This window comes from Sylvia atricapilla, chromosome 2 (assembly GCF_009819655.1).
Source record: "Sylvia atricapilla isolate bSylAtr1 chromosome 2, bSylAtr1.pri, whole genome shotgun sequence".
Classification (NCBI taxonomy): Eukaryota; Metazoa; Chordata; class Aves; order Passeriformes; family Sylviidae; genus Sylvia; species Sylvia atricapilla.
The window spans coordinates 90,003,184-90,026,910 of NC_089141.1; the positions used below are offsets into that span (position 1 = coordinate 90,003,184).

The 23,727-nt window shown below is 40.9% G+C and overlaps 1 protein-coding gene across 1 annotated transcript in view; it reads left to right on the forward strand.

The window, feature by feature from the left end:
* Positions 1-1,678: 1,678 nt before the first annotated feature.
* Positions 1,679-23,727, forward strand: part of TUBGCP3 (tubulin gamma complex component 3) — a 49,637-nt gene continuing 27,588 nt past the window's right edge. The window contains exons 1-6 of the mRNA XM_066313809.1: positions 1,679-1,944; positions 12,470-12,577; positions 14,375-14,442; positions 16,960-17,037; positions 17,564-17,781; positions 21,284-21,456. Coding sequence (XP_066169906.1) covers positions 1,869-1,944; positions 12,470-12,577; positions 14,375-14,442; positions 16,960-17,037; positions 17,564-17,781; positions 21,284-21,456 — 721 coding nt within the window. The 5' untranslated portion in view covers positions 1,679-1,868. The remainder of the gene's footprint in view (positions 1,945-12,469; positions 12,578-14,374; positions 14,443-16,959; positions 17,038-17,563; positions 17,782-21,283; positions 21,457-23,727) is intronic.

Here is a 23,727-nt window from a genome sequence, read left to right on the forward strand (position 1 = left end):
TATTTGGGAAAACTTTAATGGGTAAATAACAAAAAGAGTTGCATTTCAATGATCTAAAGGTTGTTCCTACCTGTACATTCCCTCAGTTTGTACTTCAGAATTTTTGTTCTCCCTGGCTGTGTTCCTTCTCAGCACTTGTGTGTTGCTGTTGTGAGGACGTGCACAGCACTATGGCTAACGCGGGATTGTTGCAAAATGCAAATATGTAAATATTTCTGAAGAAAGTGTGTTCTCTGATGTTTGATCTTTGCATGTTTCAAGCCGAAACAACAACAACGAAAAAGAGATTTAATTTGTGAAACAGAGAGCAGCTAAGAAGCTGTAAGTGATGTCCAGGCATTAAAAGACAAATTAGTTGTTGGAAGAATTGCTTTGTTAAGGTTTAGGGTTCGATATGTTTCAATGACCTCAGACCTGGGAGAGGTTAAAAGAACTTGGGACTGATGGCAGACACAGAAAATGCAGAATTTAGGGCCACAAGGGCATCTAGCAGAACTTCCAGATCAAGAAATAAATAATAATGCCAACTCGGCAACTGTGCTGAAATCAGCTCCGACTGGTAAAAAGTCACTCCAGCAGGACGAGATTGTGATCCCGGACTCACAGCCACCAACTCAAAAAACCCCACTGACTCAAAATAAGAGAAAGACTGAGAATGCAGATTAACAAGGATGAAAAACAAGGGAATCATTAAGAGAAGATAGAATACTTATTAGGAACTACGTATCTTGTAGCAAATAAACACTAATTCCTTTGTTTACTAAAATGTATGAACAGTAAAAAGTTTTGATAGTTGCGATGCTGGCTTTGTGGATCTGCCACCCACACCCCTCTCAGTGCAGAACTGTAAATTGATCAAATACCTCCACTTTGTGTGTGTATTGGCCTCTTGCACACCGGGTGAAAGAACCTATTTTGGCAACAGGATTACTCTGCATCCGTGTCTACATTCTGCAATCCCACGTCTCCAGTCCTCTGTTAGCCCTCTATCAAGGACTTTTTCGCTCCTGCCCATGACGGCCTGAGAAGGCTTCCACCTCCTGCACTCCTTAGAAGACCTGCGTTGCAGTGAACCTGTGCTTTGACGGAACGTGACTTGGGAGAGTTTGCGGTGGGTGAGAGGCGTTTCCAGGCGCGGGCAGGCGCCGTGCACACACCCGGCCCCGTCCCGCCCGGGGCCCGCCCGGCGATAACGGGGCCGCTATTCCCCCTGGCCCGCCCGGCGATGGCAGAACCGTTCCCGCCCGGGGCCCGCCCGGCGATGGCGGGCGCCGCTCCCCCCCGGGCCCGCCCCGGCGATGGCGGGGCCGCTATTCCCCCTGGCCCGCCCGCGATGGCGGGGCCGCTATTCCCCCGGCCGGCCCGGCGATGGCGGGGCCGCTCCGCCCCGGCCCGCCCGGCGATGGCGGGGCCGCTCCCCCCGGGCCCGCCTGGCGATAACGGGCCCGCTATTCCCCGGGCCGGCCCGGCGATGGCGGGGCCGCTCCCGCCCCGGGGCCCGCCCGGCGATGGCGGGGCCGCTCCCGCCCCGGGGCCCGCCCGGCGATGGCGGGGCCGCTCCCGCCCCGGGGCCCGCCCGGCGATGGCGGGGCCGCTCCGTCCCGGGCCTGCCCGCGCGCGGGGCGGTGCCTGCCACCGGAACCCCGCGCGGGGCATTGTGGGTGTGCGGCGGGCGGCTGCGGGTTTCGGCGGGTCCCGTGAAAATGGCGCCGTAGGGCGGCGGCGGGAGCGGGAGGTGCTGCCGGGTCCCTGCGCTGCCGACCGAGCGGCGCGTCCTCGCCTCCCTCCTTCCCTCCGCCACCCCGCCGTGCTCCGGCTCTGCCGTCCGCTCCCTCCTCCCGCGCCGCCTTCTCCCTCCCCGCGCGGCGATGGCGACTCCGGACCAAAAATCCCCCAACGTTCTGCTGCAGAGCCTCTGCTGCCGCATCCTGGGCAAGAGCGAAGGTACGGCGTCCCCCCGCCATTCCCCCGGCGGCATCGCTCGGAGCCCGCGGGGCTGCCCCGGCAGGGCTGGAGAGGTGCCGGCCCCTCGGCAGGGAGCGGCGGCGGCCTCCCGGCCGCGGTGTGACAGCCCGGCGCGCTGAGGTGCCGGCCGGGCACGGCAGCGGCCCCGCGAGCCGGAGCCCTGCGGCGGGAGGCGGCCGGAGACGGCTCCGTGCCCTCCTGCCCCGGCTCCCCCGGAGCGTCTGCCCGGCCCGTGGAGGTGCTCTCCCTCTTCGGGGAGCGGGGCAGCGGTGCCGGGGTGTTGGGGCGAAGGGGGGCTCCGTGTACGCCTTGAGGGAGCCTCCGCCTCCCGCCGGTGCCTGTTCGAGCGGAGCCATTGCCGTGCGCCAGGTCCGCTACAGGTTCTCGGTGTCTTGATGCTGCTGTGAGTCTCCAGCAGGGGAATGAACCTCCTGTCTGTTTGCGTAAGTTTCTCCCTTGCAGTCAAGGCGAAGACTGTTTTTAGTAAGCAGTGGAGGGGTGGAAAGGAAGACATGCATCTGCTGAGTCCTCCTTTTTAAGTTACTCTATTTATCAGCATGGCTCTCTGGAGAAAGTCATGCAGAAGCTTTATTGCATCTATTTTCTTGTATGAGAGACGACTTTCTCCCTCATTAGTAATGGCTGTCAAGTCCCTTATTCTTTTCTCTCTACATGCCCCTTTCTTCTAACAAGTCCCTTTAGATATTTACAGGACAGTAACTAAAACTTTTGAGCATTGACCTGTTGTGAAAAATTACTAAAATGTGGTCTACGTGTGGATTATTGCTATCTTAGAAGTCTAGAAAGTAACAAGATACAAGATATATTGTCTGTCTCTCCGACTTCATTTCCATCTATTGCAGACAACATGTTGTGGTCTCACACCCCGTCTTTGTCTCTCAGTTGGAGAGATATGGGTTTAATGGATGGATTGTTTGGTGAATGAGGAGCTGAAACTGGCAGTATGGCCACATCCAAAGAGTTGTAGTCACTGTCTCAATGTCAAAATGAAGATCAATAGCAAGATGTCCCTCAGAGGTCTGTGCTGGGATCGATGATGATCAGTATCTTTATTAATAACATAGACAGTGGGCTTGGGTGTGCCTTTGGAAGGCTTGCTGATGACACCAAGGTGAGCAGTGCAGGTGATGTGCTGAGGGAAGGGAGTGCCATGCAGAGGGACCTTGAAAGGCTTGAGGAGCAGGCCTGTGTGAACCTCAAGGTTCTGCACCTGGGTTGGGGTAATCCCCCATATCTGTAGAGGGTGGGGTATGAGGGCATTGAGGGCAGTCCTGCAGAGGACTTGGGGAATGGATGAGAAATTGGACACGAGGCAGTAATGTGCATCCCAGAAAGTCAACATATTCTGAGTTCCTTAAAAAGAAGCATGGACAGCAGGTAGAGAGCAGTGATTCTCTCCTCACTGCTCTGCTTTTGTGACACCCCATCTGCAGTGCCGTTGTTCAGCTCTGGGGCCCTGAGTCTTAAGAGGTTTTGGATGTGTTGGAGCAGATCCAGAGGAAGGCTATGGAAATTGTAAGAGAAGTGGAACACCTCTCCTACAAAGCAGATTTAAGAGAGTTGGGGTTGTTGAGCCTGGAGAAGACTCTGCTCAGAGATCTCATTGTGGTCTGTCAGTGCTTAGAGAGGGCTTATAAGAAAGACGTATTTTACCAAGGCCTAAAGTGACAGAACCGAGGGTAATGGCTTTAAGCCATTGTAGGGTATGTTTAGATTGGACACAGAGAAGGAAGCTTTTACAGTCATGGTTGTGAGACACTGGCCCAGGTTGCCCAGAGGAGTTGTGAGTCCCATCTGTGGAAGTGTTCAAGACCAGATTGAATGGGGCTTTGAGCAACCTGATCAAGTGAAAGATGTCCTTGCCCATGTCAGGGGAAGTGGACTAGATTGTCTTTGAAGGTCCCATCCAGCCCAAGTAATCAGCTCATCTGAGAAGGCTGAATCACAGAAAACACTCCATGTAACTCTAAGATCTTAAGGGTCTTTTTCAAACTAAATAATTCCATGATCAGCAACTGTTGATTGCTGTTTTGTTTTTCAAAATCTTTTCCTTCTCCATTGCATGATGAAGTCTTCTGTAAGACAATATTTTTTTTCCCCAGAATCTGTAGTATTTATGTGTCAGGAATTCCTGTTATAAGATTTTACCAGAATGTGGCAACTCTTCCCCTACTTCCACCAAATCAGCAGTAGCTTCTAAACAGTGTAATGCCTTTTCTGTTCTGTAACTACGTTTCTTTTAGCAAGTGTTTTAACTGTATTTTAAAGCGTGCTTCACATCAGATTGTAATTCTAAGGTGCTCTTATAGCTCTATTTTTAAAGCTTTTTCTTGCCTTTAGCATTTGTTGGAAACATTTTTTCTGATACAATTTGTATATTGTTACATTCTTGTTTAAGAGTATTTCAAACATTTGCTACCAAATTATTGTGCTAGTTGCTAGTTCTATTTTCAAAAACAAATAAAAAAATTGGAAAATAGATTTGTCTTGTTTCATTGGAACAGTGGATGCCTTTTCAAGAACGTTATTTCTGTAATGTCTAGTCCTGTTTTTTTTCATGACTTCTTTTTCTTAGATTTGGAGCCTAATCTAAACTCTATCTAAGCTTGTTTCTTAGTGGTACCTAGGTCTGTTACACTTGAAAAAGTTAAACAGAGCATGAGAACAGAAATTGAAACCTCTGTGTATCAACTGAAGTATGAGTATTGAGGTGAGATGGCTCACTTCTAGCAGCTTAGGATCTAGCTTGTTTTTGAAGTCATAGTTTCAATACCTATCTGTACCTCTTGACTGGAATAATAATTTTATTTGCAAGCAGCATGTGCAAAAACATGCAAGAGAACTGGGTTTTGTTATTTTTTTAAATACATGTTGAACCTGTTCCTGTGTGTTGGGATTCTGATAATGTAATTTGAAATCGTTTCTATGTTTGACTAATGAAAGTGGGAATTTTGGCCAAAATCACCGTAAGTTTCTGTGTGCAACCTGTAGCCTGCTTCTCTGCGCACTTGAGGATTAGCTGAGGACTTCTTTGAAGTGACAGCTTAAAAAACAAAAACGTGGGTTGTCTGCCACATTCATCACCCATGTTTTTATGCATGTGACAGATGGGAAGCCTGTTCTTACCCTGCTCTTTATTCCTTTTTATTATCCCTCCTAGAGGGATGCTAGCACTGAAACCTCACCCTTCTGAGACAGGATTTCCCTTGAAGCAGTCAACTGTGATACATGTATTAGCTCAAGACTTATTAGCATAGACTTCAAGTGCATAGAGACGGAAAAATAAAAAAAATTCTGTGAAAGTCTCAGTCATTAAATGTGTGTGTAGTGGTTTTTCCCCCCACTCCCTGATATCTATACTGAAGGAATACATTAAAGACAGAAAAGGAGTTTTGTTAGCATTAGCATCCTCTGTGTTGAGGAAGCTTTGTGTATCCAAAGGTAGTAAGGAACCCACTGGACAAGCTATTAAACATCTTGCTGTGTTTTAGGATTGTAATTCTTGCTCTTTTCAGCACAGGAGGTGTTTAAAGTAAGGTATTAGCCGAAGTCTGTTTTCAGCTTCTCTGCTGCTTGTGTACAATGAAGTTCAGCTGCTTTGTTTATATGCATCCTCTTTTTTGAAGCAAACTTTACAAGAGTTACCAGTTTAGTCTTTGGAAAGTAAATGATGTGCAGATACTACTACAGAGTTCAAGGGCGAAAACCTTAGACACTTAAGAGATCTTTAAATTTAGTGGAGAAATCTCTACTCACAATTCAAAACAAGAAGCTGAAAACCTTCATCTTAAACCATTTGTGTAGTTAACCTGCTGTGAGTGTGAAGTACAAGGTGCTGATGTAATTGGGTGAAATTTAAATGGCAATAAAGGAATTGATGATTTAGTGGTTGTTCTTGCCTGTGCATTCCCTGACTTTCTACTTGAAATTTTTCTTCTCCCTTTGTTCCTTTTCAGCACTTGTGTGTTGCTATGTTAGTGAGGAAGCTACAGCTTCAGGAGGAGCTGAAGGGTTCTGTTTATATAATGTCTGTGTGATAATTGTTCACTTAAGACTAAGGTGGGGTTCATCTGCTTCCAAGTCTACATCGTGTAACCCCCTGCCTGAAATCTTCATCAACCCTCATCAAGGAATTTTCTGCCCATGATGGCCTTAGAAGGCTTCCACCTTCTCTGCTTGTTAAAGATTTATGTTGAAGTGGATTTGTGGTCTGATGGACTGTGATGTCAGGCTCTCAGTGGTGGAGCCATCTTCTCTCTCTTTCCCCTTTCAGGATCATCCCCTAAGTAGACAGCTTGCTTTGTTTCCAGAATCAGTCAGCTGCATAGGCCTAGTTACTGGGATTTACTTTTTTGCAAACATCTCTGAGATGTTGCAAAAAAGATGCAGAAGCACATGTTTGCCTCTGAGAAATTCATTATAAAGTCTACTCAGATATGTGGAGGAACTGTTTAGTTGTTTGTTTGTTTTTTTAACATTATCTTCCTAAACTTTTTTTTTTCCCCAAAAAAACTAGTGTTTGAGAGCTTTTTGTTGTTGTGCTCTAGCCAGTCCTCAAGGAGAGGCTTAAAGCTTTGCATGGTGCTGTGTGTCTGCAGTCAGTCACTGTGATTAGTTTGGGGTCTCTGCCCCTGCAGTTGGAGGTGTTGTTGTTGTCCTCTCTCTTCCACAAGTTCTCATAGTGTTTAAGAATTACCATACTGGCTTTGTGTTATTATCTTCTGTGTTTTTCCAGGCTATCCACTAACTTTTATACTTGCACCTGATCTTGCAGGGAGCTTGCTTACCTGTGCAGTAATTGCTATAATTTTCTTTTCCTTCCTGTGTTTGTAGGCTCCAGCAGTTATACAGGGTTCCATGCCTCTTTTTGGACAATGATTTTAGTCCTTCTGACAAAGAACTTCTTGTTCTTAGTTGTCTTTCACAAACCTCCTGGTAATCTTAAAACTCTTAAGAACTCTTAGTGCCTCCAACAGAAACAAATGGTATTGCTGTAAACATTCAAGCTCAATCTATTTGAGTTTGAAACCTAAAAAGATTTTTATCTGCTGAAGTACTATTGGAGGTGTGCATGCTCTAGAAAGTAAAGTGGTATTTTAGTCTTAGGGGAGCAGTTTGCTACCTGAAGTCCATACTGTGACCTCAGTTTAATCTCCAGAGTGTCAGTGGCAGTTCTCTTAATTGCTGTTTGATTTTGATTTTTTAAACTCTAAATTATTGGAATAGATGTTAAAATTTCATGTCAGAGGAGAAGCATAGAGTTGATTCAAAAGGTGATATGGAGGGAGTTTTACCTATGCTAATGACAGAGCAGATGGGAGTTTACAAAAGAGGCAAAAATTCACAGTGAGGGAAAGTTCTGAAAAGATTATGACAGAGCTCTTGATAGTTCAGTGGGACAGTTCTCACATAAACCTGTTCATTAACAATGCAACAAGAGCCAGCCATATCAACAGAATTAAAGAACAGTTATGTTTCCTGGGCTGTGCATGAAAGTTTGTGGACAGCTTCTAAGTAAGAAATAATGGGAGTGTCTGTGACTTGGGCTTTATTTTGTACTTATGTTGATTTATTTTCCTTTGTGAGAAAGGAGTCTGGAGACTAGAAAGACAGTTAATTAGTAATAAATTTAAAATGCTTCAACTAGAAACTTTCATCAAAGGTAGAGAAGCTTAGGATGGTTGACTAAATCAAAAGACTGATGTAAGATTAATTTTTTCAGGAGTATTTCATAGAATCATAGAAAGGCTTCACTTGGAAGGTACCCTAAATGTCATCTAGTTCCAACCCTGCTGCTATTGGATGGGACACCTTCCACTATACCAGGTTGCTCAAAACCCATCCAATATGGCCTTGAACACTTCCACTGGGCAGAACATCCACAACTTCTCTTGGCAATCTGCTGCAGTGTCTCACCATCCTCACTGTGAGGAATTTCTTCCTAGCCTGGTGTCTAAATGTCTCCTTTTTTATTTTAAAAACGGTTCCCCCTTGTCCTGTTACTATCTGCCTATACAAGAAGTTGCTCTCCCTCTTTTTTATGCCACCTTTTAAGTACTGAAAGGCCACAATAAGGTCTCTGCACAGAGCCTTCTCTTCTCCAGGCTAAACAAGCCCAGCTCTCTCAGCCTGGCTTCACAGGCGAGGTGCTCCAGTCCTTTGACCACCTTTGTGGCCTCCTGTGGACTTGCTCTTAACAGGTCCAAGTCTTTTTGTACTGGGGACCCCAGAGCTGGATGCAGCACTGCAGGTGGGATCTCGTGAGATCACAGCAAAGGAGAGAATCACCTCCCTTGACCTCCTGGCCACCCTTCTTTTGATGCAGCCCAAGGTGCCTTCAGGCTGCGAGCACACATGGCTGCCTCATGTCTGGCTTTTCATCCATGGGAACTCCCAAGTCCTTCTCTGCAGGGCTGCTCTCAATGGTTCTGCCAGTGTGCAGTTGTGTCTGGGATTGCCTCAACCCAGTGCAGCACCTTGCATGTCATAACCAGGCTGGGCCTAAAATTGCACATTTCAGACCTAGTTTTTCTATAGGAACAAGCAGTTTAGCTCACAATGCATACAGATTCCCCTCAAGAACAAAATAGTAATGCTAATGGCATTTGAGACTAGTCTTCTAGTTTATCGCTATATGCCGTGTTAATGCAATTGCCTTTTTCCCCAGGTAATACTTCCTAGAAATGTAGAACATCTGATACGAGTAAAACAGAGGAGATACAGCAGCATTATTGCCTTGGCAAATGTCATATGTACTCATGGTATATGTGAGAAGGTGAAAAGTTTTACAGCTTTTTTTCCCAGCTTAATTTTGCAGCAACAGCACATTAGGCATTTTTCAAACACTTTGTTATAGGAAAGAAGCTTGTTGTTTGGGAGTTTTTTCTTCAGTGTGTGTTTTTGGCAGCATCTGTATCTGAAGTAGTTTGCAGAAATAATTTTTCCCTGGTCAGTGTCTCTCCTACAGCATTGAATGCAGTTTAGACTGTAATTGTTTTACAATGATTTTGTGTTTGTGTTTCAGGAAAATGGTTGTCTGGGATGATGGACAGCTGACTTGAGAATTTGCTAATCTTTGAAAACTTTCAAGAAAGGAAGAAACTGTTTTAGCTAAACTTCCTTTAGCCTAGTCCTATAGTTTGGAAATTGATTATGGATGTTTTCTATAATAATAACCAAATGTCTTCAGGAAACAAGGTTTCTCACCATGATTTGGAAAAACAGTTTCAGTTACTACTTAGGTTTTTCAGGGCTACCCCTTGCCTTCTTTTGGAAACTTATTTTACGGATAACCAAGCTTATTTAAATAAATATCTAAGAGTATAAAGTCAATTTCAGATCACTTGCCTAAAATTATAGGTCGTGTTAGCAGCTTCTTGCTGAATTTCAGCATGTCCTCTGAAATACTGTCCTCTGAAATAATTGGCTAATTATCTTTGTCTTGTGAACTTTTCCTTTAAATTTTATCTTTAGTCTCATTTCTCCTTTCTTTACAACCAGAGTATTTCTGTGCATTGCTTCTGTATATATATTTTTCATGTACTGCTTGTATTTTCTTCAGCTTTAAAGTGCTGTTATCAGCTTTTTGAAGTAGTTGAATTCTAATACTGCATTGTGTGTAGGAAAGCTTGAATGGCTGTGTGGAGTATGAATCTTTTGAAGGATTGACAGGTTGCTTTGTTCAAAGGAGACTGTTTTTTAATTTTCACTTTTTTTCCTTGTGATTCACAAGTGGCAGTTCTCTGTTAAGCTGTTTGGCTGCTTATCAGTGTCATTAATTGAAAGTGTGTGTATTACTTAAGGGATATAGTCTGAGGAGAAGTGGCTGTCTGCATGCTCTGCTGTGATTGGACCTCTGGAAATCAAGTCATGATCAATGTTGTTTTACCCCTTTAGCCTTCAGACAGCTTCATCAGATATATTGAGCTTGCTGTTATGTAACAGAGTCATGCTGTAATCATTTTCTGATGAGGGATGTTCAAATAGATAGATGGCTGTGTATTTTATGTATGTCTGCTGTCATAATGATGATTCTTTGAGGAGGGAAGCAATTAGATGTGCCTATTAGTTATAAGCTGTGAATTTTTATTGTACTGACACATATCCGTATTAAGTTATGTTTAATCACTTCAGGTGTGTAAGTTATTTTACAAATTCATGAGAAATAATCTGCTGAAGAAACACCCACAGCAGAGAATTCTGTTTGTAAAAGAGAAGCTGGACTTGATATGAATAAAACATAAAGGTCTGAATTAAGTAAAATAGAAAACCAGTCTTGCTACAGAGCTGTTGAATTGCTGGTGCAAATCAGCAATATTTGAAGAGCAGATAACTTTTTCCATGTTCTCAGCAGTGCAACAGGTTTAAAAAGCAGGATGTGTTGGATGAAATTGTTATCTTTGAACTAGAGATCTTTCTCAGATACCTTGTTAGGGCAGTATAGAAAAGGCTATACTAAGTTTCAGTGCTTTAACTAGTCTTGCTATGGTTGGTGTTGAAACAGAAGGCTTTTGCGGGAGGTGATATATTTTCCTTAAAACTTCCCCGTTACAGGAAAAGCTTGCCCCTTTCCTATCTGCTGCCAGGTACATAGTTGAGGAATTAATGGATCATATACTGTTTGGGATAACTTAGTCCCAGTATTTGGCTTTAATTGACCATGCAGAATACTCTTTGAAATCTTGGGTTCTGTTATGGCATGCATTAAACTTTAGAATTATACAGAAATGTTTCCTCATACTTAACTCTTCACACCTGCTTCATTGGTAGCTGAATTGATAAATTTTTATATTTGTATTTTCAAAACCTAACTGCAATTGAAAGGTTGCTTAGTCTAACAGTAGAGGAGAGATTTGCCATAGAGATATGTGACCTTACAGTAATAGGAGTATTGTCTTCTCTGACGATAGAACAATACTCTTGCTCCTTCTGTAGGCCAGTATTGTCAAATACTGTTAAATGTTAATGATTTTGTCTGAGCAGACTTTTCCTGATTGTGTGAAGTATTTCTTTGTGTGAATTGGTTAATGCTTGCTGTTCTGCAGTGGTATTCTGGTGGAGTTGGACCAGTGGATGACTTTCATAGTATAAAGCAGTGTAAAATGGACATTCAAGAAGAGTGTAGGGCATTCAGACACAATCTAGCACATTGTGATTTTCAAATTTCAAACTTATTTCCATAAATTTTTGAAGATTTAATGCATTTAATTAATATTTGACTCCTAATATCTCCAAGGCAATTTTTTTTCAATTGCAAATATTAGTTAATTTAAGAGATGATAAACACTTAAAATATTTCTTTTTTTAGTGGTCCTTTACCTTATTTCATGTTTCTGTTCATTTTGTACATATTTGTCCTGGCCAGCATCCTTGGCCGAACCTTTGCTGCATTACTCGGCACTTTTCCCTCAGAGCTCAACTGGCTAAATAAAACACAGAAGCATGTGATGCATTTGCACACGTAATTGTTATGCACAGAACAGACAATATGCAGAATTCCTTAGATGGATTTCTTTCCTGAAATAAAAGATTCAAATATGTGGCAAGCACACTTGGATAATTTCTTATGTACCTTTTTCCTTGTGTTAGTAACGTTGTTTCTACATAAGGAATAAAAATGTGTCTGACATTTTATAAGGGGACTTGGCATGTCTGTAGGCTTATTGTTTGATTTTCTGGTCAATAAATGGGAATATGAGTGTGCTGTAGAGGCATTAATACTGACCTGGCTCTGTTTTGGTGTTACCAGACTGTTAGTTTCCCCTGAAAACAAGATAAAATAGTGCTGTTCAACAACAAGATTAAACCAGAATTATGAGGAATCATGCACTTCCTGCATGAGGAAGAAGCAGTGGAAGAGGTCACTGATTTATGACCTGTGTGTTAATGTCCACATTATATATTGGGATGTGATGCTGATATCTCTGAGCTGGCTCGGAACCAAAAGGTGAAAACATTCAAACTGTTTTAAACAAAACCAAACCTAAAACCAAGATGCAAACTGGTAACACCGCATGAGTGAAGATCCATGGGTGGGTGGTGAACATGAGTGTATTGCTGTGGTGTGTGAGCTGAATTGTGGGACTGTGTGCCAGGTCCCACAGCATTTCTGTCCATGGGGATGGGCAGAGCCAGTTCAGTGTTCAAATGCTCTCTAGTAACTGGGTAGACTCAATTCTGTCTTTCAGACCAGAATAGGAAGGGCTTAGTCACAAATTTTGGTGCAGTTATTTGTGGACTGTGTACAGGTGAATGTGTTTTGAAACACTGCATTAGTACTGTGCTAAACTGGGTAAACTGGGCTTTACTGCCCTCTGGTTATAAATGTGCCTCAAAGTGCAGCACAGCATTATCAGATCTAAGCCAGGTATGCTTTACTGCTTTCAGACATAGCAATGTAATCTCATGTCTCACTTTTTTTGAAAAATTAGTTTTAATAGAACTTTAGCATTCTCCTTAACTGACAGCTTACTTTTTCTTTCAGCTGATGCAGCCCAACAGTTTCAGTATGCAGTAAGAGTTATTGGAAGCAATTTTGCTCCCACTGTTGAGCGTGATGAATTTCTTGTAGCAGAGAAAATCAAGAAAGAACGTAAGTGCATCTTGTTCCTTTCTTAGAAATATAAAAGTCTTTATGAAGTTAATCAAGTTATTTCTCTGAAAAGGGGACAGCTCTGCCTCAGATAGTTACCTAATCTATTATTAATGCTTACTTACTGAAAAGCTCATGATGTAAATGCCATTAATTTCCTAGTAAATGTGTTTGAGTGGCTGTTTGTATTCACAGCTCAGATTTTTCTGAATACTCAGCTTAAACTTTCCTTGCTGCTTTGTATCTTAGCCACTGGAAGACAAAGAACAATTAATGCTGCACTCCTTTCACCTTAATAATACTCGGAATTTGTAAATTCAAAGTTGTTCTTAGAAGAGTATTTTTGAGATGTGCACTTCACAATATTGCTCAGTGGCACAATTAACTTCATGAGCACCTGCGTGAAACTTGCTGAATGAGCATCCTGGGAATTGATGGAATGGTTTGTGACTTACCTTACTTGCCTTCAGTTTCTCTACAACTTTTCTTCAACCACCTTCTTAAAAACAAAATCGCAGACCCTGACTTTGTAAGGGATGTTGCATTTCCATTCCACTGTGCACTCTGCTGCTCTGAGTCAGGTGTTGCACTGTGTGTATCCAAAAGGGATGCGATGAATTCTTCTTGAAAAGCCAAATACAGCTTTCAGCAGATTCTGCTGCACGGTAGCATGTCCAGAAGCAATTACTTGAATTGTGCTAATGAGATTAAAGCTTTGTATTTGAGCTTTGAATATTCAGAGATTGAATTAGGATAACTGACATCAGTGGTTGTAACTGGTTTAAGGTCCATGTGTATTTTTTGCTAATGCAGAGCTTCCGTGACTTGCTGATAGATAAATAAGCCCATTAGAATTCCTCTAGCTACGACTCCAAAACACAATGCATACTTTCTGCCATGCTTTGGCTACTTGTAGATAGCACAGCATATATTCTTTGGGCCTGTTGCCAGTTTTCTGAAGAGGACTGTCTCCCTCATCCTCCTCTGCAACCTCAGCTTGTAAGCTTATATTAGTTGTCATGTAACAAGTGACTGGATATATATCCTTCTAACTTTACACTTATTTTGGAGATAACCACACAAGTAATGACTTATTTGGCAAAGTGTACTTAACAGTGACATTTGATGCTAATTAGCATTTCTAACATTTAATAGCTATTTTTCTTATCACCGAAGTTTCTTCAGATGTCTTTATCGCCTTGGGTTTCTTTTAACAGGGCTCTTTCTAATGCAACATAGCTTTTTAAGAAATCTTAGTAGGAAAACGTCTCCTCTGAGAAGGTACTTCTGTAGCTGGCATTGATTTGAGACTATAATTTTTTGTGATATATGAAAGTTGTGTGACTCTGGAATTCTGCCTCACTTGCAGCAAATGCCATTACTACTTTTTTCCTTGATTTTGTTGCCTAAAATAGAAACAATTACTAGTTTTGGAGCAATTATGTGTCATTATTATAACATTCTGTAATGCATATCTGCTTTCAGTTGTGTCTTCAGTCCCTTAGGTCCCTAGACCAACTGAATGGCAGACTAGACTTTACCAGAACATTTGCTTAAAAAATGTATATTTTGATTGAGCTGAGAAAAGCAGGTACTTACATTGAATCACTTGCATTGCTGGAATTCTCAGGGCTGGAATGCAGATAAAATGAAAACAGGTGAAGAATTTAAGTAAATACAGTGAAACAGTCCAGCATCATGAAGCTTTCTTGGTTGCATTTTATAATTTACCACAAGTATATGTAAAGACTTGATTGTTAAACTTTCAAATTTTTATCTTTTTTTTTTCTTTTGTAGTTGTGCGACAAAGAAGGGAAGCAGATGCTGCTTTGTTTTCAGAACTCTACAGAAAACTCGGTTCACAGGTAGTTTAATAAATGTGTAAAGAGTAAAGAAACTGAAAGCACTCACAAGCATCCTTCTTGTTAGAGTTGTTTTGGAGAATGCCCAGGTGATGAACAGTATTTTTTTTTCTGGGAGGATGGTTAAATACTAGAAGAGCTTGCCTAGGAAAGTTGTGGAGCCTTCATCCTAGGAGACAAGTCAAAACCTGACTGCACATAGTCATGGGCAACCTGCTGTGGATGACCCTGCTTTAAATGGAGGATTGGACCAGACAACTTTCAGAGATGCCTTTCAACCCTAGCTATATTTTTAGTATTTGATTCGAGTTATATGAAGGGTTACCTCATATGAAGAAAGCAACCCTGTTAAAATCAAGGGATTATTTTATATCTAAAACTGATGTATTTTCTCATAATTTATTTTACAGAAATGCCTTGCAATGTATTGATCTCACTAATCTAGTATTTTCATGCATCTGAATTTTTAAGTGCTCCAGGTCTTTAATGTTGCAGGCTAAGGGTTTACTGACTTGGATGGCTCTAACACCAGTCTTGATCAAATTCTGACAAAAGATGTTAGTGTGTAGAAAATCTGAGTTTAACATGATAACGCTAAGATTAAGATTACAAAAAAGGTATTCTGTGGAGAGTATGACTAGTCAGAACTTGGTTCTCCTCCTCCCGTCTTCCATACTTGACTTACCCATTACTTTGTTAGTGTTCAGAGCTCAAGTGAGTAAGTTGTCCTGGTATCCTGTGGGTTTGTGTATTAATTGCACTGGTTTGTACAGCAGACCACTGATTTGCAGACAACTCTTAATACAGACTTTATGTAACACGTTTCTGTAGCTTATGTAGTGCATTGCCATTTGGCAAGCAAAGTGCTGCAGAGCATGATGACTAATCTTTGGAACAAAATGCCTTGCCTGTGTTATATGTTTGCTTATTTTTCTGAATGTAATGCAAGCTATCTCCTGGTATTTTACTGCCTCCTCAAACATTTAAGGTTCTTTTAACCTTTTTTTTTTCCTCTGCTAGCATCTTGTGTATGTGAAATAGTACCATGGCTTCTTTAAAATTCACACAACTAATTATTATTTAATCTGCTGTTTGGTTTATTACTAATGGTGTACATTTCTTTTTCCCATTCCCAAATAATTTCTTTTTCCCGTGAGCATAAGGAAGGGCTCAAAGGGATATATGTTTTCTGAATCAATGAGGCTCTTCTTCCAACAATTCTCTTGAAAGCAGTTTGGAGGGGGAAAAAAAAGCAGGTGTGAATCTGTTTTAACTTTGTTACATCTATTACTCCAAACTGGAAAGGAGGTCAGTGCTTATTTTTAAGGCAAGCGTGCCAGTTGAGCAAACCATGCTTCTTGGAGCACTTGGATTTATTCTGTCCTGTCCAGTAGAAGAAGCAGTTGCTGCTCCTTCTTCACCACTTGTTAATTAGTTGCTGTACTAGTTACCTGCAACAGGTGCAATACCTCTACTTTTTGCTTGTTCTTGAGATCAAAGCAGAAGAGAATAGAATTTTGCTCTACATAATAATATAGAATATCTCCTTTTACGCTTATGAAAATTTAGAGCTTTGGTTATGCTGCTTCATAAGGGATGGAGTCTGTGTTGAATCTTGGTATGATTCAAATATGCTTTGTATTCAACATTGGTTAGTATTGCAGATCATAGCCTGATCAACATTATGAGGAACTTTGTGTAAGTTTCTTTGACACGGCTTAATGTCCATCATAAGGTTCTATGCCCCTGGTAAATTCAGATGCAAGTGTTAATGTCACAGAACTATGGAGTAACAAATCTAGCAATGTGCATATTTAAAATAAATCATTTTAGTACTTGTCTTCATTTTAAAGTATTCTGTTTGTAGCTTGGGCTTTAGCTAAAATTGGTCAGCTTTCTGCTTAAATCAGACAGTCTTATTCTATAAGTCTGTATGTGTCTATTTCCTAAAGACTATATTGTGTCTTCAAGTTTCATATTAACGGTGTCTCCTTTTTAAGCTATGAAAATTTTAGTAGTTCTGTTAAATAACATTTAAAGTAATAGAAATGTAAGCCCTCACTTTTGAGGTCTCCCTGTAAAGGAGAGTGGAGAGGAAAAAGAAAAAAGACAGTTCCTTGCTTAAAACTTCACCAAGAGTTTTCCTTTTTCACATTTAGGTTAAATTAATGGCTGCATCTGAGATGTTTTAAATGGTGAGAGTGTGTGGGAATGCTGGTAACAGTTCAGCTCTATATAGACCTCATTCTTAGTAGCTATGAATTTTAAATTGCACCTGGTTGCTGATCTCAGACCAGGTGAGAATTCTTTATTTGAACACAGTGGAAAAATTAATATAATTAGCAATACGGAGGCCGCACTGCACATTCCCACTTTATTCAAGAACTTGTCTCTGAGTCAGTCTTATTTACCTGGAGAGTTTATTTATATGTGTATGTATTAGGAAGTTGGGTAATTCAAAAGGATTTTGTTAAGATCAAGAGTTAGACTTACTATGTTTGTCTTCCTCTTTTTTTGAAGGGCGTTTTGAAAAACAAATGGTCAATACTCTACCTCCTGCTTAGCCTTAGCGAAGATCCACGTAAACAATCTACCAAGGTAGGTGAGGAGACTTCTGTTGCTTCTGAGAAATAGTAAATGTGTGTCACTTATTTTAGATGTCTTCAAAAATCATTATCCAGACTGGACCAATGCCTCAGGTTGTTTTCATGGTATCTGTGTGAGATTGGAAGGAGGAAAACACTTGACTTAAGTATCTGTAATATTTGGTGTTGTTTTCTTAAACTGCGTAAATGTAAAAATATGAGCTGTCCAACATGTGTAACTGAAGTTTTGAGTATATAAGATGAGTGGTTTTTATGTTTGCTCTCTGCTTGGTGGTGTGATGTTTGCTCATGCTCATGATGAGTTTTAAATGGAGATAGGGAAAGCAAAATGCAGTTGCAGCTCTGCTGGCACCAAAGTGCTTTTTGAAGCTATTGTTAATGACAATTTGCTGATTTGCGTGAACATGCAGATATTTTTTGTGGTTTTGATACTTCACTCCTGTTAACTGAAAATGTGATTTGAAGAAATTTCCACCTTTTTTTAAATGATTATTCTTCCCTTTTCTATTCCTTTTCAGGTGTCAAGTTATGCCACGCTTTTTGCTCAAGCATTGCCACGGGATGCTCACTCAACCCCTTATTACTATGCCAGGCCTCAGACCCTTCCATTGAATTACCAAGACCGCAATGCTCAGTCTGCCCAGAGTTCCTGCAGCATGGGGAGCAGTGGGATCAGCAGCATCAGCCTGTATGCCCTAAATGGGCCAACTCCAACTCCACAGTCACTCATTCCAGGGTAAATTTCACCTTACAGATAGATTTAGAGAAGACTTCCTGTTTTTCTTTATTTTCTTTATTTTCTTTTCTCCACCCTCTGCTTTTGTATGCCATTGGAAATTCCACTTTAGGTGCACAGAAACTGAGTTCCTGAGCTGAACAGTTCGGAATATCAGGTGCTGGCATGTGACCATATGAAGCCATAAATGGCTGCTCAAATGTGTCCATTTTTAATCACTGTCTTCTTGTCTGCTAATTTTCCTTCCCACCCCCAAGAGTTGTGAAACAAACACAAAATCACAAGATGCATTTTCAGAAAGGACTAAAGCTTCTTTTTTTTGAGTTGAAGACATATCTTTTTAGTGGAGTGTATTTGACATGAGTAAATAAATTCATATAATGGAATGAGTGCTGACAGAACTGGATTTTATTGTTGTTAATGGGCTTTACAATACGAATATTGCAGTAGTAATAAGATGCAGTAGTTCAGGATTCTGGAAATAGAAGCATGGCAAAAAGCAATATTTCATCTCTGAGCTTTAGATTAGGAGACTTGGGACTCTTCTGGGATGTTCTTGGAAAGATCCCCTGAGAGGCTGCCCTAGAGAAAAGAGGCATTAAGGAGAGAAAAGAATAGGATCATTCTCTTTGAAGGGAGCTACAATGATTATTTGGTTCAACTGCTGGACTAGGGAGCTGACTGATATTTAAGGATCACCTCCTGCAAGCTTAAGAAAGAAATGAGCAAGGAGGAATTAAAAGCGGCAGGAGGCCTGCATGGAGAAGCAAGTTGTTTCTGAAAAAACTCAGATGTAAAAAAGTGTACAAAAGATGGAAGCAGGGCCAGGTGCAAAGAAGCATCCAGGGCCAGAGTGACTGCAATGAAATCCTGAACTGATGTAGAGCTTAATCTGTCAAGGTGCATGAAGGCAAACAGCAGATATTTCTGCAACTATATCAGCAGTAAAGGAAGGCTACAGAAAACATGGGCCCCTGTTCAAGGGGCATGGACTTAGGTAACAGATATGGGAAGAGTTGAGGTACTTGGTGCTTCCTTTGCCTTTGTCCTGGTAAAGTCAGCACAGGACACTGACACGCTTGGAAAAGTCTTTGTTGCTCTGGAAGGCATATCTGGATATGTGATGGACAAAAGGAGGGGAAACTAGGAGTAGTCAGCACAGAGTTCGGAAAGGCATGCTCGACCAATCTTTCAGCCTTCTATGATGAACTGTTTGGTGAACAAGGAGAAAGAAGTAATTGTTGCTTATTTCAACCTTACTAAGACTTTTAATGGTGTCTACCTGTGACAGACTTAATAAAACATGTACTAGGTAAGGTGACAGTGAGGTGAACTGAACCTGCTAGACTCAAAAGGATTATGATCAGTGGCACAAAGTCCAGTTGGAACCCAGTCCCTAATGGTGTAACCAGAAATGGCATCCTTCATCCCATCTGATGGCACAGAGTGAATCTTAGGCAGCTTTGCAGAAGATAGAAAGCTGGGAGGAGTGATTGTTAAAGGAGATCATTAACCTGCTTCTCAGAGGGAGCCCAGTGGGCTCCAGAAACCAGCTCACCGGAGCCTGCTGAAGTTCAGAGTCCTGTACCTGGGAAAGAATAACTCCATGCAGCAGTACATACTGGGTACTGCCTGATTGCAAAGCAACTTTGCATAAAATGTGCTGGGATTCATGGTAGACACCACGTTGAACATGACTGTGCAGTGTGTAGTGAAGAAGTCTAAGAGCCTCCTGGGTTGTGTTATGAAGGACATCACCAGGAGGGTGAAGCAAATAAAACTTCTCACTGCTCAGTATTGATGAGGACACATCTGAAACACTGGGTCCAGTTGTATTACAAGGAGAGATACAGGCAGGGTGGAAGGAGTCTGGCGAAGGAAAGCCAAAACCATTGATGGTGTTGAAGCAGCTGACATATGAAGGAAAGCTGAGTGAGACCTGGAGTTGTTCAACCTGGAGAAAAAAAGTCTTGGGATCTTACCTATGTAATGGCATGACAAGGGGCATAGGGAAGACTGAGCTAGATTCTTTTGGGTCAGGGAAATAGGTAACTGGCAAAATGTGTGTGTTGTGAATCACAGGTAATCAAAAGGGGGAGAAAAACCCCTTTTTACATTAAGATGGGGAGGTATGTTGAATATGCTGAGGCATATTGTGAAACATGGAAATGGGTTGCCCAGAGAGGTTGTATAATCTCTATGTTTGAAAATACTAAAAATGTGACTTGAACAATGCACCAGCTAATATCTAGTTGATCAGCTTTGATCAGAAGGGTTGTAGGAGGCGATCTCCAGAGGTTTCTTCTAGCCTCAGTCATTGTATAATTCTGATACAATATAGAAAGATATGTCAGTGAGGTTATTTTTTATATCTGCTTGCTTAAAAATATCAGCAGAACCTACCTTCTTTCTGGTATATTCTTGCTCTGACCTTTTCATACTCTTATATTTTATTGCAATTTCACTGTGCTCTTTAGTCACGTAGTCTGTGAGCTGAACAACTGAGATTAAAGCTTTCTGTGAGCTTCATTCCTTCTGAACTTCTCTTTATCTCTGTGTTTCTTTTTTCTAGAGTTACATTCTTCTGAACAGCCAAAATCTAGTGTTGTACTCTGAGGCTTTACTAATGCTAAAGATACCAGAGCTCAGTCTTCAGCATTGAGACTGGTTGTTCTCAGGACAGGTGGCCTCCTGAGCTGGTAGATGTGGTCAGGGAGCAGAATGAACCTATTCTAATCTAGGAGGGAGAAGTTACTGACCTGCTGATGCACTTAGATGCTCACAAGTATATGGGACTAGATGGGATTTGTCCTAGAGTGATGAGGGAGCTGATGGAAGAGCTCAGCAAGATGCTGTCCATCAATGAATCAGCCCTGGCTAGCCAGGGAGGTCCCAGGCAGCTGGAGCTTGGCCAATGTGATGTTTTTCAGGGTTAAGACTTTATGAAAAGAATTGGCAAGTGTGGAAGGAAGGGAAGTTGGAACTTGTCTGGATATTCTGTCCTTGATTACATCTTTGGGCAGTTGATACAAACTATCTGGAAGAGCAGAGTAGCTTGAAAGTGAACTTTCTCCTCTTTATCTATTTTCCTTTAGTTCTTTGACACATAACTACAGCTTCAGGTAATAACAAATATTTAGGTGTTTCTACTATGACTGTTTATTATTCTTACAGTACCTTCACTTTTAACCAATTTCAGTGTATTTACATGTTTCATTGAAGTTAATCTTTGATATGAAATAATGTATGTCAAACTTACACTTCCCTTTGCTACGGGTTGGGGGCTTTGGTGAAAGTGTAGGCTTACAGGAAGAAATACATTGCTTTTGTGTTCTCTACCCTTTTTTTACAGTTCCTTTATTAAACCATCACTTCCCCCCGTCCCCCAACCAAAACATCTGTGAAAAACTTGGGATATTTTTCAAAATTTACATCACTCCACACTATGTAATGGGTATAGAATCAAAGTTTTCAAAAATGTTTCTTCCTTTTATCCTTTTAGACAATCCTATCAAGCTCCAGGCGTTGGAGATTGCCTCCGTCAGCAGCTAGGGTCACGTCTTGCATGGACGTTAACTGCAAGCCAGCCTTCTTTACAAAGCACTACCTCAAAAGGCTTTTCAAATGCTGTCTCTCGTGGTGTGCCAAGGTCTAGGCGAGAAGGGGATACAAGTGGTGAGCAAAGATGTATTTGTTAAAGATAATGTTTTTTACAGTTGTTATCTATATCCTCCATTATATTTTAAATTGTTTTGGAATCATAGCATGTTGATTTTTTGACGAGTGTTTTTCTTGAATGTGCTTAATAGAAGGATAGAAGCAAATATGCAAGACTGATATATTTGGCCACAATCTCTTTGGCTGGTTGTTAATTTCTTCTTGCACTGGTTAGATTGTGATCTGGTCCTCTTAACAGACTGAGTTCATTCCAGTGTTTATCATAGTTAAGCAATTGTGACGTGTGAGCAATGATCATTCTTTTGATGATCAGAAGACGCTGCTGTTCTTAGAGTCAGAAAGATAGTTCAGTAAACAGAACTTGTTGAAATACTCATCTGCTTGTGGTTCTGTGTCTTTCAGAATTTGGAAATGTCAACTGGAATATAGAACTCTTAAACATGTTTCTTCTTTAGATTAGCATACCATTTACAGTGGTTGTATTTAGAACAAATGACACAAAATACTGTTAATAAAAAAAAAAAACCAGACTCCTGAAATCACAGAATGGTTTGAGTTGGAAAGTACCTTAAAGATCATTTTGTTCCATATCTCCTACATGGACAGGGCCACCTTCCACTAAACTAGGTTGCTCAGAGAGCCGTCTAGCCTATCCTTGAACACTTCCAGTAATGAGGCATCCACTGCTTCTCTGGGCAACCTTTTCCAGTGCCTCATCAGCCCCCACAGTAATTAATTTCTTCCTAAATTCCTAATATTGATAATGTACATCCATGATTAAGTGCCTGTAAAATTGAAGCTGATGCCTATTCTGGATTTACACAAGTGTAACTAAGGAGGAATTGTTTAACAGGTGATCTGTGGCAACTCTTACCATAAAAGTAAGTGCTGAATAAATGAGGTGATGGCAGATGTTGCCATCCCATAGCACTGTTATTCTCTGGCAAAGAAAGATAGGAGATACAGGATTTTGTTTGTGGTGTTTTGTTTTGGTTTGTTTTTTTTAACTTCTGTACAAATAAGTGTGGATATTAAGGAGCTAAAATATAGCCTGTCTGCCAACCTCTACATCTTTGAGTAGCAGTGTACAAAGCAGTGGCTTATAGATCAGAGTTGTACTGGTGTATCTGAGGGCAACATATTGCATTAAGAACCTAATTAACAAGACTGTTACATGCAAGAAGATGTGTGTATGTATATCTATGTAAGGTAAATGTGTTTTATATATGTGGTAGATTTAATATATATAAAAGTAGAAAAAAGAAAAAGCAGAAAAAGGAGAGAAAAAAGCATAGGAAAAAGAAATAGAAAAACATATAAAATCTAGCACTGCCTTTTAATTTATTATCCTGATTGCTATAAAAAGCAATACTTCTTGTGTTGAGTCAGCCAGCAGCTGTGACTTTCCTGTGTGGGATGGGTATAAGGACTGACAGTTGTCTTAAGTGTAGTCACTTGCTGGTGTAGAAATAGAAGTAGGGACTGCATTCAAAATATGCAAGTCTATTGTCAAGAAGATACATTTCTTTGAATGTTAAATTCCTGTAAATATTTTTTCTCTCCTAAAGTTGCTTGCTTTAATTTGAACTTTTCTTACTGTTACATGTACACACAGAGTATAAAAAGGCACATTGTATGGCTGATGTTAATACTTGTATTATTTATCAGTTAAAGAAATGTGCACTTGCATCTTTCACTATTTCACTACAAGTTCCTAAGAGGGGCAACCTACAGTTATGCACATCTTATTGTTATGGGGGAAGACTGAGTTTTAAATGATATCTTGAAGTAAAAACTACCTTTGCTGAAACAAGAGTAGAATTTAATTTAATTTTTTTTTTTCTGGGAAAGTGGATTGTTGGGGAGGCAAACTGACAAGAGTAAGAGTAATGTCTAAATTGGGAGAAGCATGTTGTAGCATCTCAATTTCTGGATAGTTGTTGTTAGAATTGTTTAATTCTTGAAATCCTTAATGAATTTACAAAAGCACATGGTGACAGTTTGCCCAGAAAATGTGGGAATAGTTTCAATGGCTTGCACAGTACCTTTTTTGATCTTATGTTTCCTTTAAATTCATAAATATCGTATATCTCTAACACAATCTACCTCTGACTAGAGATGAGAATCAGAAGCAAACTGTATGTTGCAATAGCAAAAGCTTTACTAAATCAGGGAGATACTTATCTTCAGAAACAGTATTTACACTTAAATATTTTCTGAGTCCATGGCTGTTATGCAGTCTGATTTGACCAGTCTTCTCACTGAGCA